The sequence below is a fragment of the Simochromis diagramma genome, unplaced genomic scaffold (genome assembly GCF_900408965.1).
Source record: "Simochromis diagramma unplaced genomic scaffold, fSimDia1.1 OVJJ01000514.1, whole genome shotgun sequence".
Classification (NCBI taxonomy): Eukaryota; Metazoa; Chordata; class Actinopteri; order Cichliformes; family Cichlidae; genus Simochromis; species Simochromis diagramma.
In genome coordinates this window covers 191,469-205,098 of record NW_024387346.1, presented here as the reverse complement: position 1 = coordinate 205,098, position 13,630 = coordinate 191,469, and the positions used below count along the sequence as shown (strand labels likewise).

The following is a 13,630-nucleotide window of genomic DNA, read 5'->3' as shown; positions in this document are numbered from 1 at the left end:
AATTCTAGGCATTCCAGTATCCAGCTGTGGGGCACTGAGTCATAGGCCTTCTTGCAATCAATCCAGGCAGTGCACAGGTTGGTCAGTCTGGTCTTGCAGTCTCGGCTGACTGTTCTGTCTACCAGTAGCTGGTGTTTTGCGCCTCTGGTATTCTTGCCAATTCCTTTCTGTGTCCCGCTCATGTATTGACCCATGTGCCTGTTCATCTTAGCCGATATGATGCCTGACAGGAGCTTCCATGTAGTACTGAGGCAGGTTATTGGAGGGGACCTTCTTGGGGTCCTTGGGGATCAGGACCGTCCGACCTTCGGTTAGCCATTCCGGGTGTCTCTCGTTAACTAGCAGCTGGTTCATTTGTGCTGCCAGACACTCGTGGAGTGCAGTCAGCTTCTTTAGCCAGTAGGCGTGAACCATGTCGGGCCCTGGTGCTGTCCAACTCTTCATACTGGAGACCCTTTCTTGGATATCTGCCACTGTGATGGTTACTGGACCCTGTTCAGGGAGGTCGCTATGGTCTGCCCTCAGTGCTGCCGTATTGTAGATCAGCTTGTTAGTGTCGGTCATCGTAGTTGTAGCTATCCGTAGTGCTGCATTAATATCATTTAGCAGACCTCCTGAGGGTACTTCACGTAATCTTGGTAACCGGCTGCGGGGGATCCAGGTTTCAATTCCTTTCGCACTCAACGATCCTTCTCCTATCGCACTTGGGGCTATGTACCCAATCTCGGGTGGGGGTGATGATATCTCCCCCCTTACCTGGCGTCCTGACTCCTCCTTGCCGTAGCATTTCTGTTGTACCTCGTCAATCTCTAGCTGTGAGAGTAGTCCCTTCTTTCGAATGTTGGAACACTGAGCTATTAGTTGTTTCGCCGTCATTGTGGATGTTGGGTATCGAAGAATCCATAGGTCCCTCATCCTATTCGTGTAGCCCCTTCCGCCGGGGTTACTTGCGTAGTAGCATTCCAACAACGCCCTGTTTTCGTCTCTTGCCCACCAATGCCTTCCTGTTCCAGTAGCCCACTTTTTGTCAGGGTGCCCTGGTTCCTCAACACCTGACGCGGACCTTGTTGATCCGGGCGACGTCCGAGCCGGCATGCCTTCATATTTATCTGTCTCGCTCATGTCTGCGGTAGGCTCGCTTAGCATAGGGGGTCTAGCCTTAGGACCCTTACTGGATACAGACACCCCAGGCAGGAATCGAACTTGCGATCCTCTGTTCTAAAGGCGTGTAGTCTAACCACTACGCTATCCAGCTGCTATATATATATATATATATATATATATATATATATATATATATTTATATTAGGGGTGCAAAGATACTCGTATCGATGTTGAACTGTTCGATACAGTGCTTTCGGTTCGGTACACATATGTATCGAACAATACAAAATTTTTAATTTATTTTATCAACTGCTGTCTGTGTTGAAAGCTCAGTGGATCTGCGTTCGACTACTCCGCCTAGGCGTTAACATCATTTCAGATTAACGCTGACAGCACTAGTGGGAACACAATGAATATGATTGCACATTTACGCTGACATCATCCTAGTGCAAAGACAAGTGGAAGCAGACAAAAACAACAAGCACGCATGCTACAAACTTTACCCGAGTCATTTAGACAGCCGTTAGCACATGATTCTCCTTATGGGGACCTGATATGTTTAATATGCTGCTGAGAGTATACCCCAGAAGAAGCGTATAGTATAGCTTTTATTTTGGAAAGAGCCATTTCTCTGTAATAAACTCTCTTTTCCAAAGATGAGTGATTTCTCATAGTTGCTCATTTTTACTGTTAAAATATCAATCTGTTCATAGACATCATCCACCTGCCTCAGACAAGTTCAAATTGGTCCTATGTGCAGGGTCTGGGTTAAGGAAGACAATGGGGTCGTATGGATTGCAGGCGCCTACTAGTCCACAACTGCATCTTCTGTTTAGTTTGGGAACAATGAGGCAGGAAACATCTGCAGGTTTGAGATCCAACAGACATAACTTGGATCATTTCCATTATCCACAACAACAACAAAACTCTTTTTACATACCAACAAAACTCACATCTGACTGTCCTGCAGGGCCAAACTATTACGTGTGCGATGGAAGCTATATTCACACCACTATTTGTATTTACGCACTGAAAGAATTCCACATAAGATGTATTAAATGAAATAACAGTCTAGCACTTTTTAGAATTTAAAACTTCCCTAAAGCTCAAAGCAGCATCTGAAAGGGTGAAATTGAGCATAATAATAAACACACCCCATTAACATCAAGTTTAAGTGTGGTGAGATTTAACCTGTGAGTTTGCCTCATGGTGGTGTTTTTACCGTCTACTGGTGGAGTATAAACTGCTCCACAAATAAATGGTTTGTAGACAAAGTAAAGGGAAAGTACATTGATGGTGTAAATGATTTTCTTTTTTTTTTTTTAACATAATGCCACTTTATTTTTCTGTTGCCAACTGAGCTGTCCATGAATCTGAAATCACTCCCCATTTATTACACTGTTTAGGGTGCTAAATGTTCATGTAGTCCACAGCATGTCTCCCCTTTACTTCCTTTAAAACATCTACCATCTATGGCTGTGTTATTATGAGAAAGAAAATGCTTATTTTGTTTAGATGAGACATTTTTACAGCATTATAACACAGATTTTTTTTTTCATAATGACTGAAAAAAATCACAGACTCCAGTTAGTCACACAGAGACAGCTGAAATAAATCTCCAGCTGTACTCCCAAGGTATCGACAGAGAAGTCAAGCTTGTCCCTGCCTGTTGATATAAAAAACCTTATGGAAAAAAACACTAGAATGCACTGTATTGCTCTCTGAAAATCACTCTCAGCAAACCAAAAAAATTCACTTTAATCCTAGTTTAGTATTCTGACTACTGTTAAAAAAACAACAACAACAAAAAACTTAGCTACACAAAGTAGTGTAAGAACACCCTGACCTGATGGTGGCACCAGAAAATACCCGCGGTTGTCGTAATATTAAAAATAATATTTTAAATTGAAACCAGCTAATTGGTTTGAAGTGTAATAAACACTCAGATAATCCAACATGTTGTGGAAATTAAAAAATGTAAGAACAGAATAGATGGATTTATATGAATATGAGCACAGCAGTACAGCCCTACTGATTTTACTCCTGAATAAAACATCATGCAGATGTATGGGGAATTAGTCTGAGTGACAGACTTCCCTGCTGTTCTGCCTTCCTGTTACGGTTTATAAAAGATCTGCAAGTTACTCACATGGCAGAAGTAAGTCTCAGATCGTTGTCTTGTTTCTGCCTCTCCAGTGTGAAGATTTGCTCAGTTTCTGTTCTAAATTACAGAAAATTAGTTCTGGACTGTTGGTGGACCAAAACATGGCTTATAAAGATGTCACCTTAAGCACAGACTCTGGAACACAGCATACATCAGTGGCCAAGTTACAATATAAGCACATAACATAATCATCTCATAACATAATACCTTTTGTGCCTCTGCAATACAGGTGCAGCTTAAACTGAAGCTCATAATCGTTGCGAAGGAAGATGTACTGCAGGACTGGATGTGTGCATATATACATACAATGTTCCTTTTCTCTACTAATAATCAAAGCACACTAAAAAAGCATCATACATTTTAACACAAAGACTGCTCTTTGGTGCAGCCACAGTGCTTTTGATTTGGTTCTCTTTCGTCTAAAAATAGATTTCAAAATGGCACGTCAAATGGCACACAGGCGAATCGTTGGAGAATGTCCCCCCGACACAGAAAATAGCTCAATTTCCAGAGGAGTGAAGATTTGATCACGCAAATGATTCTGTTTTCGGGGGTGGGGGGGAGCAGTGTTTGCACATTGGTCAAACAAGAATATGTACGCTGGTAAAACAACCGTTCGTGATACCGAATCTGAGTGATCATTGCGTGCTTTGATTGTCCTGAGAGTAACCAGTAGTTTATGTGTAATCCAGACAGGAATAACATAAAAACAGGCCTATGTTCAAACTACCCAGCAGGGCATATTTTCAGTCACCACCTTTTATTATGTTCTTTTCCATACTGCAGTTTCTCTGTCTATAAATGTTTCTAACTAGTGTTTACAACCCTGTGCAAATTACAGTGTTTCTGCTCGGCATTACTTCAGCTGTAAGATGTCTGTGACCTCTGAGAAACTCTCAGGAGGATAATGTACTGATACAGAAACAAAGCGTAGAAACAGTGCCTCAAGTCAAAAGGGGACACAGCCCACTAAAAAGTAATATTTCAGGGGCACACAGACATGTAAAATGTAAGTCGTAAAATGAAAAATGCCAAATTTTACGGAGCACAGTTCCACAAACAGTGTGTTTAGGCATGTAAGGATGAGGCTCGATATCCAGACAGCCTGAGGCGCTGAGGCGAAAATCCACATTTCCATGACAGAAGATGTATAACTGAGTGCCAGACAGAGCTGGTTTGCACATTTACAGTGAGCACAGCTCAGCATTTTGGCCTTTCCCCCTCCGAGAAAAAAAAAAGGCTGAATGCACTGAAAAGAAAAAAACACAATACATAAGCATAATGACCAGGCTTCAGACACATCTGTTCACTTTAGAAGAAAAGCCCCAGTAAAATCCCTAAAAATGTTAAACTTCGCTAAAGCGTTCCACATTTGATATTCTACTTAAAGCCCAACTGAAAAAAGAGACGTAAAGAAAAGGGTTTTTTTGTTATGAGCTGACAAGCACCTGTGTTTCTTTCTAACTGGCTGAGCTGTATCGCTATTCCTAACCCCTAATGATAACCTAAGAATACGGGATTTGTTTCCCAAGTTGTCACAACCACTGGTCAAAATCATAGTAATTGGAACTGACACAAATGAAAAACATGCATTTTTCACCAAAAAATAGAGTTTGGGTTACTTCTCATCATCAATCACACGTTAGCCTCACCGAATTAATTAATTCAGTATCATTGTTTCCATTCCTGAAATGTCTTAGTGTACATACCAGAGTAAGAGCCAGTTTCATTAAGCTCTCAACACTTTTTTTTCTTTCCTGGTATTTGATTTATTTGCACATAAAGTAAAAAAATTACAAGTGCAGTCTATGCTATCTATTGGATTTGTAGGATCAGCATACTCATGGGGACAAAGTATTCTGCTGCTCTGCATAGCTCCTCGGTCCTGATTAGACCCCGATGCCTACACAGCAGTTATTGACTGCACTCCCAGCAGAATCAGTAGACTGGACCACAGCCTAAATCCTAAGGCAGCTGTGGGAAGATAACACAGCAGAGGGATAATTTTGCTTTAAGAAACAAGTGTCCAACCAAGGGGATAAAGAACAAATAATGCCTCTAATTGGACCAATGAAGGCCATAATGTATCGAAATGAAACTGAAAAGTTAAAACAGAAAAGAACAATTTTCATTTCTTCAAATCGGTTGCTCAAAGAAAACGCTAAGTCACTGCTACAGAGGAGGATGCCAAGGTAGTAACTTACTGTCAGGAGTTCTTTCTGGAAGGACTTCCTCTCTTTGCTCTCGGCATTGTTGCAGTCTTCCTTCAGCCTCTCCAACACTGATGCAACCCTCTCTGGTTCGCTGTCCAGCTCAGCGCGGCAAAAATGCGTTAAGGGTAGGTTGACATATCCAAGTGCATCTGCGAATGCTCGCCAGTTGCCAATGTTCTCCATCAATATAGTTCTTACAGAGGCGTAAATATATGTGAGGAACTTGCAGGGCTTCAGTATCTGCTCAAGTAACAATGAGGTTGTGAGGTCAGGCCCAGTGAAGTAAATTGGCTTAACTTTGCCGACCACTAGCACATTCTTACAATGAACAAGTCCCATTCTGCCCTGATAATATCCAATGTACCATTCTTTTGTCCACAACTGGCCCTTCAGCTTGATCTTCTCCTCACTTAACAGAGCTACAAAATCTCCTTTCCTATATTCAAGCAAGTACTGATTTTTTGTTTGTCGTATGACAGTTTTGATTAACTTTCCAAACTTCAGGTTGTTTATTCTCCTGTCCTGAAAAACAGGATACTTAGTGGCAATGGCAAGAGGAGACAAGACAATCTTACCAACTTCCTTCTTCTTCAGGAATCGCCGTTGCGCTGATGTCTTTGGGCCTGCTTTGGGTGGCGGTGTTGGTGTCTGGACACAAAACTGGGCCAGTATACAATCTTGGTCATCTTTGACCTGGATTCTTAGGGTGAAATCCGACACATCGTCTGCGCGTGATGCAATGACATAGACAAGCCTGCTGACTTTGCCTAGCTTAACTTGGAATCCTCGAACTACCCTGGCCTGCTCACTAGCCTTTACCTCATAATTGGCCATGTTGGAATAAACTCCAACACGAAGGTCCTGCGGTCGGGACAGGATAAACTGGTGTTTGCCCCAGAGCTGGAGAGCAACTGGTGGTGCAGACTGGGCCTGCTTGCCAACCTCACTCACCAACAGTGTCTTTGGCGCACAATCATGGCCGAACATAGCCACCACTGTTTTGAAGGATGGATGGATGTGTTTGGGACCATACACTCCTAAAGTGATCTTCTTAACCACATGCTCCCAAACTGTGGAATTTGGAGATAAGGATTGAGCCTGAGCCACGACACACACATACATACATGGCTCAAGGTTATCCAGGCACACCTGGACTGTGTCTCCATACATGTATGCCTGAGGAACAGGAGTGTAAGGTCCCTCTTTACAATCACTTCGTACACACAAGACTTCAGTAGTCTGCCTGCTCTCCATTTTTACCACAACAGACACTTTCATCTCCAGGGTAACAGTGGTTTTGGTTTCCATGTTGCTGAGTTTAATCTCCACCACAGGGCTGACAGTGGTACAGCGGTCACTGTTGAGCTCTAGCGGCGGGTCTAGCAGAGCTTTAATTGAGATCTGCTGTGTATCCCCAGGGGCGACATGGCCCTCTGGTACATGGATGCTGATGCTGGTTTCCGGAAGCTGGACAGCTCCGCCTGAGCTGTCTAGTCGACATACGATGTTAGTCTCCACCGGCTGCGTTTGGCCCCAGCCTGGGTTCTGGCCAAGGGAATCCAAATCATGGCAGGACCTGGCCAACTTGCGGTGTGTGAGCCATGCAGTCCGGAAATCCTCCCTGCTCTGGAACTGCTCTGGTGCTGGTGCTTTAAGGCCTCCAAAGAAACTAGCAGAGGTCTGAGGAGCATCGGACTGTGCCTGCAGGATGGATAACTCAGACAGACTGTAGGAACGTTTGCTTCTAAAAAACGGGTTGTCTCTGCGCATAACCTGACCGACCCCCACAGGACTTACAGGGTTCAAACTGATAACACCGCTGCCAAAACCATTAATGTCAGCAGTGCTGCTGGTGGACTTGGGCAATGATGGAGTGACGGTATCAAACAGAAGAAGATCAACTGATTTTTCATTACTGTTTTGATCAAGTGAGCTCTGGGGACCCCCGTTTAGAAAGGGATTTGTAGAGGTATGGTTAGTTGCAAAAGGATTTCCATTTTGGAAGGTGGTTGGTTTAAGAATCACTCCTGCCCACTCGCCTAGAAGGTCCATTTCTTTGGCTGCCTCCTCATTACAGTCTCCCACAGTGTCAATCATCCCACTGTCGCTGAAGGACGAGTCTCTGTAGTTAATGGGCTCCACATATGCTGCAGGAATGTAACCCATCTCTTTGTTATTGTGGGCATACCACCACTCTCCTCCTGACGAGTCCAGAACATAGAGGCGATCTCCTTTAGAGAACTTCAGGGTGGTGAAGCTAGACGGGCAGTAGTCCTTAATGGCAACGACCTCCCTGGCAGTGCCAAAGGAGGCAGTTGTGTCCAGTCGTAAGGCACTGGGAGAAGGCACTGGAAAAAAATAAATAAATAAAACATGAAAGTGTGATATTTTTGTGGTGAAATACATCATTATGTATATAAGGCAAGTGTTAGTCATCAACTTTTCAGTGTTTCTATAGAGAAGTAGGGTTAACTTCTAAAATCCTAGAAATAGGGCTTTAAGAAATTTTTATTTATTACAAATTATTTCAAGAACTAAATATTTTTTGTCTACATATGCAGAACCTGGGCCATTTATATTCAGCTATGGAGTATCACTACCAGATGTGCAGACATGGAAGGAAAGCTCTTTCATTATTTCATGCCCCTGTTTTGTTTTTTTTGTTGTTTTTTTTTTTTTTGGGGGGGGGGTGGTTCCTGTGTATCTTACCTACACTTAACAACAATATGTATGGCAGAATGATGGCTCAATGCGGAATGAGTTAGAATGTTCTTTGTGGAGTTGTTTACACAGGATTTTACAGAGAGCTCTACAATTATCAAAGATAGTACCTATAATCCCCATAAACACAACTACAAAACAGAGTCTGCATCTAAAGAAGTTCACTGCTGAGTCTGGGGTTTATTTAAACTTTATTCCTAGTTTTAACAATACTGAAAAATTTACCCTAAAAAGCACTTAAAAGTAGTATTTATCAAAGTTTATCTCTGAAAAATTGTAATCAGCTTATTTAAAGTAAAGTACTTCAAACCTGAGAGAAAAACAGAGAAAAAAAGAAATAAATGACTCTTGTGTCATTAATTTCAATACGCTTTTCAGGCCTGCTGACCTTTGACATCAGTGAGACTGGCTTCTGACACTCCTTCGGTGAGATCAATGAGCGTTCCCTCTGATTTGCAGCGAGGCAGGGAAGCGTTGTTGTTCGTCGTGGCTCTGATTCGATGGGCAGCCATGTTTGGACCAGTGACTGCACACCCGGCGGTGTTTTCGAGCTACTCTAGCGTCCTCTGAGCTAACGGGGAGATCAGATGTCAACAGCCTCCCATGATCACTGTAAGACAGAGAATATATTGAGTCAGCAGTTATTAATTATTATTTAGAATATACCAACGCGTCCTCTCAAAGTAAGATTTTTAATCTTTTAATCTGAATGTTTTTGGTTTTCTGTCTTCTTTAAGACAAACTAAACACCAGTGTGTATAGATATAGTGGATGTTCAAAATTATTTGGATGATTAAAGTCTCCTAAACTCTTTGATGCTCCTTCAGGAGTTCAGGATATTCATGTACAGATTCAGCCCAGAAAAGAAACATCAGTAGAATACAAAATTAAGCACACGCATGAGTTTTGGCTGCCTGGGCGATGATAGCAATTAATCTTCATAAATGTTATCTTATTTATTCAGACTAATCTTCTCCTTAGTGATAAGACTATTTCTGTAATAATTAACATACTCGAAAGAAAAAAGAGATTATCTTGTTTTTGAGCTTCTAAAATCTAAAACGCAGAAGGGTTATATTCAGGGGACAAGTCAGCTGCCAGATATGATCAAGTTAAAACACAAAATATTCCCTCATCTTTGGTCAACAGAAGGCAAACTCACACTGCTGTCTACTCTTAGCTGTTGGATTCAAATGAACTAAAACACATAAATATAACACAGGATCAGTGTTTCCTCCAAAGTGATTACTATCACACTGATAAAGGTTAAGGTTAGTAGTCTGTATTTTTTCCTTCTATTAATAAATCCTCCAAAAATACCAAAACAAATAAATGTTAGTTTCTCAGCCCCAGGCTGTCTGGTTCCTGCTGAAGACACGAATCTTTAAAAAGTTGTTACAAATATAGTTTCATTTTAAAACTGAAACTATTCTGTAAACAGCATTTCTATACAGGTGGAAACAACACCAACTGATTCGTTCACCTTTGATGCTCCAGCTTGTCTGTGGTGCTTCAAAAAAAAAACGTTTTAAGAGCTCAGTTGCTGTAGTAACTGTGTGTCTGTCTGTGAAGCAGTTTATACTTTCACACAGGAAAATGTGAACGATACAACATAGCTTGTGTTCAACATCCTTTAGTGCAATACCAAATATTGAATGAAATGTCTCTTGATATAGTTTTAGAATAGAATAATTGGACTTTTATTTTCTCTTTGTGAGTTACACGTGGCACATATTTCCACACATTGTAATATTTCTTGTTTTTTCTACATGCATCATGCGACGTTTAGTATAACTTTCTGTCTGCTCTTGCAGTCCTTGCCAGGAATCAGACAAGACTTTAAACCCACTGCAGTCAATATAAACACAAGGCTTAAAGAACAGGAGCGTGAAGAAATGCAAACAGCAGATATGGGTCAGTGGAACATAGCAGTTTGAGAGACACCAGGCATTTCACTGTAATCCATAATTTACAGTATAACACAGTCAGCTCAAAGATGGCATAAAGCGCAAGGAGGAAGAGGCCAAGGAAGACTTGCAGCTGTACTGCACTATACAAGCAAACATCCAGTCTTTCACTGGGCTGTAGCTCAGGAGTTATAGCAGGTCGTCTACTAATCTGAAGGTTAGTGGTTCAATCCATGGCTGCTCCAGTCTGTATGCCAAAGAATCCTGATACTGAACTTGCTCTGATGTGTTCATCTGTGTGAGAATGTTAAATAGAAAGCACTTAGGTGTAGCTTGTGTAAAGTGCTTCGATTGCTCAAGTACAAAAGCACCATATATGAACCATTTCAGTATTCTGGCTTCAGCTAACTTTGGCAGATGTCAGACACACTTTGTCTATCATTAACATCAATACGATGTTAATATTCACCTTCATAAAATCTGGTAAAGCCAATTTCCTGTTCTCTGCTTTGTTAACAGTTATCTTAGTTTGAACTATTTTGGTTGATCTACTGAATTAAATCAGAATTTCTAATGGAAAACAAATACAGTTTATGGAAACCTATACAATGTGCAATGAAAAAGGTGACTGAGGGTATTTCATCACATAACAGCAAGAGATCCTCTTAGACAGCTGCATGCAACCCTGGTGTGCTTCTAACTCACACACGTACACCAAACATTAGATCAAAAACACTGCAGCCAAAGTTTTACAGGCTTCTTTGAATCTTATGTGCACCACGTGTGTTACTGCTTAATTAAACTGGGACTCTAAAGTTTGAGCGCTCCAGTTCAAATTTGTTCAATCAGGACATGTATGTTCTTTGCTTTACATCACACTCATTGAAGCATTTAAAGATTCAAGTTCAGTTCATTCTGTTGCTTCACATAAAACATAGATATACAGACTGTTTCAGACACAAAGGGGACAGGAAGAGGTTCAAACAAACAGCTGTTCTGCTTTAGGTTCTGCTTTTAAAGTTTGATTTTAGCTCCAAAACAAGAAGTCACAGCTTTACAGCTTCCCACTGTCAGCTGTTGACATTTAGAACATCAGGGGAAATTACTGTCTTATGCTTTGGAAACCATTAACAGCCCATTCACTGAAGCAAAATTATTAATTTGGTATATAAAAGCTGCAGCATCAGCTACTTTATAGTATCCCCATAAAACCACATGCAGGGTTTCTGAGTCCTAACAGGCTCAACAAATACCAGCTTATGATTAATCTCTATCCTGCTGGGAGACAAAGATTCACTTTATAGCTGTAGCAATGCATAAAGGTGTGCGTGATTAACCTTCATTACTCTCTAGCACATTAAGTATGGTTTTGTTTTGTGCTATAACCCTTAAAACTGTATCTGTGTGCCATGTTCTCAGTATTAGCACAGGCTGGGCAATGGAATTTAAGGTACATTAGCAACAAAGGCCATTATCACTACTGTCATAAAAATGACTTTATTGTCTTTAGTTTAAACACTGACACGTTCTTGTGGGGCTACTGTTTAGTTAGTGTTTTCAACAAGATAAATTACTTGTCAAAGAATATGGCCAGTTTGCTGTGGGAAGGTTGTACATGGAAATTCTGTGCATATAGAGCTGCAAATACAGGTAAGCATATCTACTGACTGTAAGTTAATTTAGGATAGATTTTTTTAACTTATTTTTTTTTAACTAGAATTTTTAGCCTCTTTTAGTTGTCTGGCCCACAAATGTTATATTCTTTGTTAGCTTAGGCCTCATTTACAATGGTTGGAAACTCCCTAGCAGTCTCTGGAAAAAATGTGCATTCTCCAACCAGTTGGTGAGTGGTTGCTAGAAGCTGTTGGTCATCGCTGAGTCACAATCAGAATTAAAATGCTGCACCAAAACCCTCCCTGAGATTGTTTAAGTCACTAGCAGACTGCATGGAAGATATTGACTTGTTTGCAAACACTCGCTACGTACCTAACCTAAGTGAAACTCGAAAAAGTGTGACACAAACTAGAAACAGAGACACTTCACTGGTGCAGCAGATACATTTTAAATGTGCAACTTTTAATGAACGGTCTCTGTTCAAACCAGTATTAAGGTCAAGCATATAATAGATACATCGGTCCACTGTGCCTATTTATAACACAGTCACGCATGCAGAAGCTGAGTAAGCTCAGTAACAGCAGAGGGAAATATTTCATTTCAAACCAAAATGAAAATTATCAAGGGAAAGCGCTTAAACAGACATTATTAACACATTTACATATAAATACACATTAGCCGCCTAGCTTAATCGTTACTAGCATAGAAGGATTGTACTTCATACTATCTTTGGTCGCTAGGAGCTTCTTGGCTTTAAAGATATGATCTCCCCTGCTGGTACTGCAGCTTATACATGCATGTTCACTTCATGATTCAGAGAGGCACAGCACGAAATGGAGTGTTTGGAGATATCTTCCATCTAAAGAAATGGCCTCCAACTAAAGATTATTTTGGTAGTTGACTAATCTGCCAATTTTTCTTCAATTAGTCAATTAGTCAACGATCATTTCAATAACTCTCATCCTGCGGGCAAACCTCCTGTTTTAGGCTCCAGTGCCTCACATGTTCAGGTCTGTGAATATCACCCTGTTGTCTCGTCTCACAGCAAATTAAAGTAATGACTTAGGAAACATATGAATGTGAAAATAATCAAATGTGTTTTTAACAATACTCAATAGGATCATCAGAAAAGAAATATTAACTACTATATACTAATACATTTACGTGGTAATAGTATATGACGTGTCGACAGTAAAATTTCACGTCGACTAATTTTCATAGTCGACATAATCGATATTGGCAACGAACTGCTGCAGCCCTACTGGTGACCACTTCACCAAGTGACAGCAAGCAACATCCCACAAACATTTGCCGAGGAATACACATTTTTCACTAATGAATGGTAGTTACTGGGGGATTGACTAGTTTCTAGTGCTGTGTGACTGGAACTTAACAACTGATTTCACGGCAACTGCCAGCAAGCAGTTGAGGAATACTTACGACCCTACCAGGTACACGCCAGCCAGTCTCTAGACTTGTGTGAATGGAGCCTTACGCAGGTCTAGCACATTCATTTTTGGCCTCTGCTGGCCAGAATTTTTTAAAAGACATTTTTCAGGTGAACTGCCAGTAGACCAGCTAAACACTTCAGTATTTTCTCTGGTATTGGAGGTAACCAAATGAAGTGAGTATCAGATTCCCATTCATGAGCATTTTTGCCACCAGTAAAGGTGATATAATATTGCATTGTATGATGATTGTATCGTAATTCACTTCTGCTGCCCACAAGTGGCCAAAACAACAGCTCTGAGGCAATTTTAATTAAGATGATTACTCATGTACATTACACCAATATTAAAGCTGTAGCACTGGTTGTAATTGTATCGGCTATAAGAATGCCTCTTATGACTTACACAAGACTACATGCTCATGTGCCAAAATATAGTCCATGTCTGAGTTTTTTTGCT

The 13,630-nt window shown here is 40.9% G+C and overlaps 1 protein-coding gene across 2 annotated transcripts in view; it reads right to left on the bottom strand.

Moving 5' to 3' along the window:
• LOC120718317 (SH3 domain-binding protein 4-like) overlaps window positions 1-9,869 on the bottom strand; it is a 29,611-nt gene extending 19,742 nt beyond the window's left edge. Inside the window, exons 1-3 of one of the 2 annotated variants that reach the window (XM_040006800.1) lie at window positions 8,591-9,869; window positions 5,473-7,829; window positions 1,809-5,242 (exon numbers count right to left, since the gene is read on the bottom strand). In XM_040006800.1, the coding sequence (XP_039862734.1) occupies window positions 5,234-5,242; window positions 5,473-7,829; window positions 8,591-8,714 (2,490 nt within the window). In that variant the 5' untranslated portion in view covers window positions 8,715-9,869 and the 3' untranslated portion in view covers window positions 1,809-5,233. Of the gene's footprint in view, window positions 1-1,808; window positions 5,243-5,472; window positions 7,830-8,590 lie in introns of those variants that run through there. The other variant, XM_040006799.1, reaches the window with a different exon arrangement.
• Between the last annotated feature and the right edge of the window lie 3,761 nt (window positions 9,870-13,630).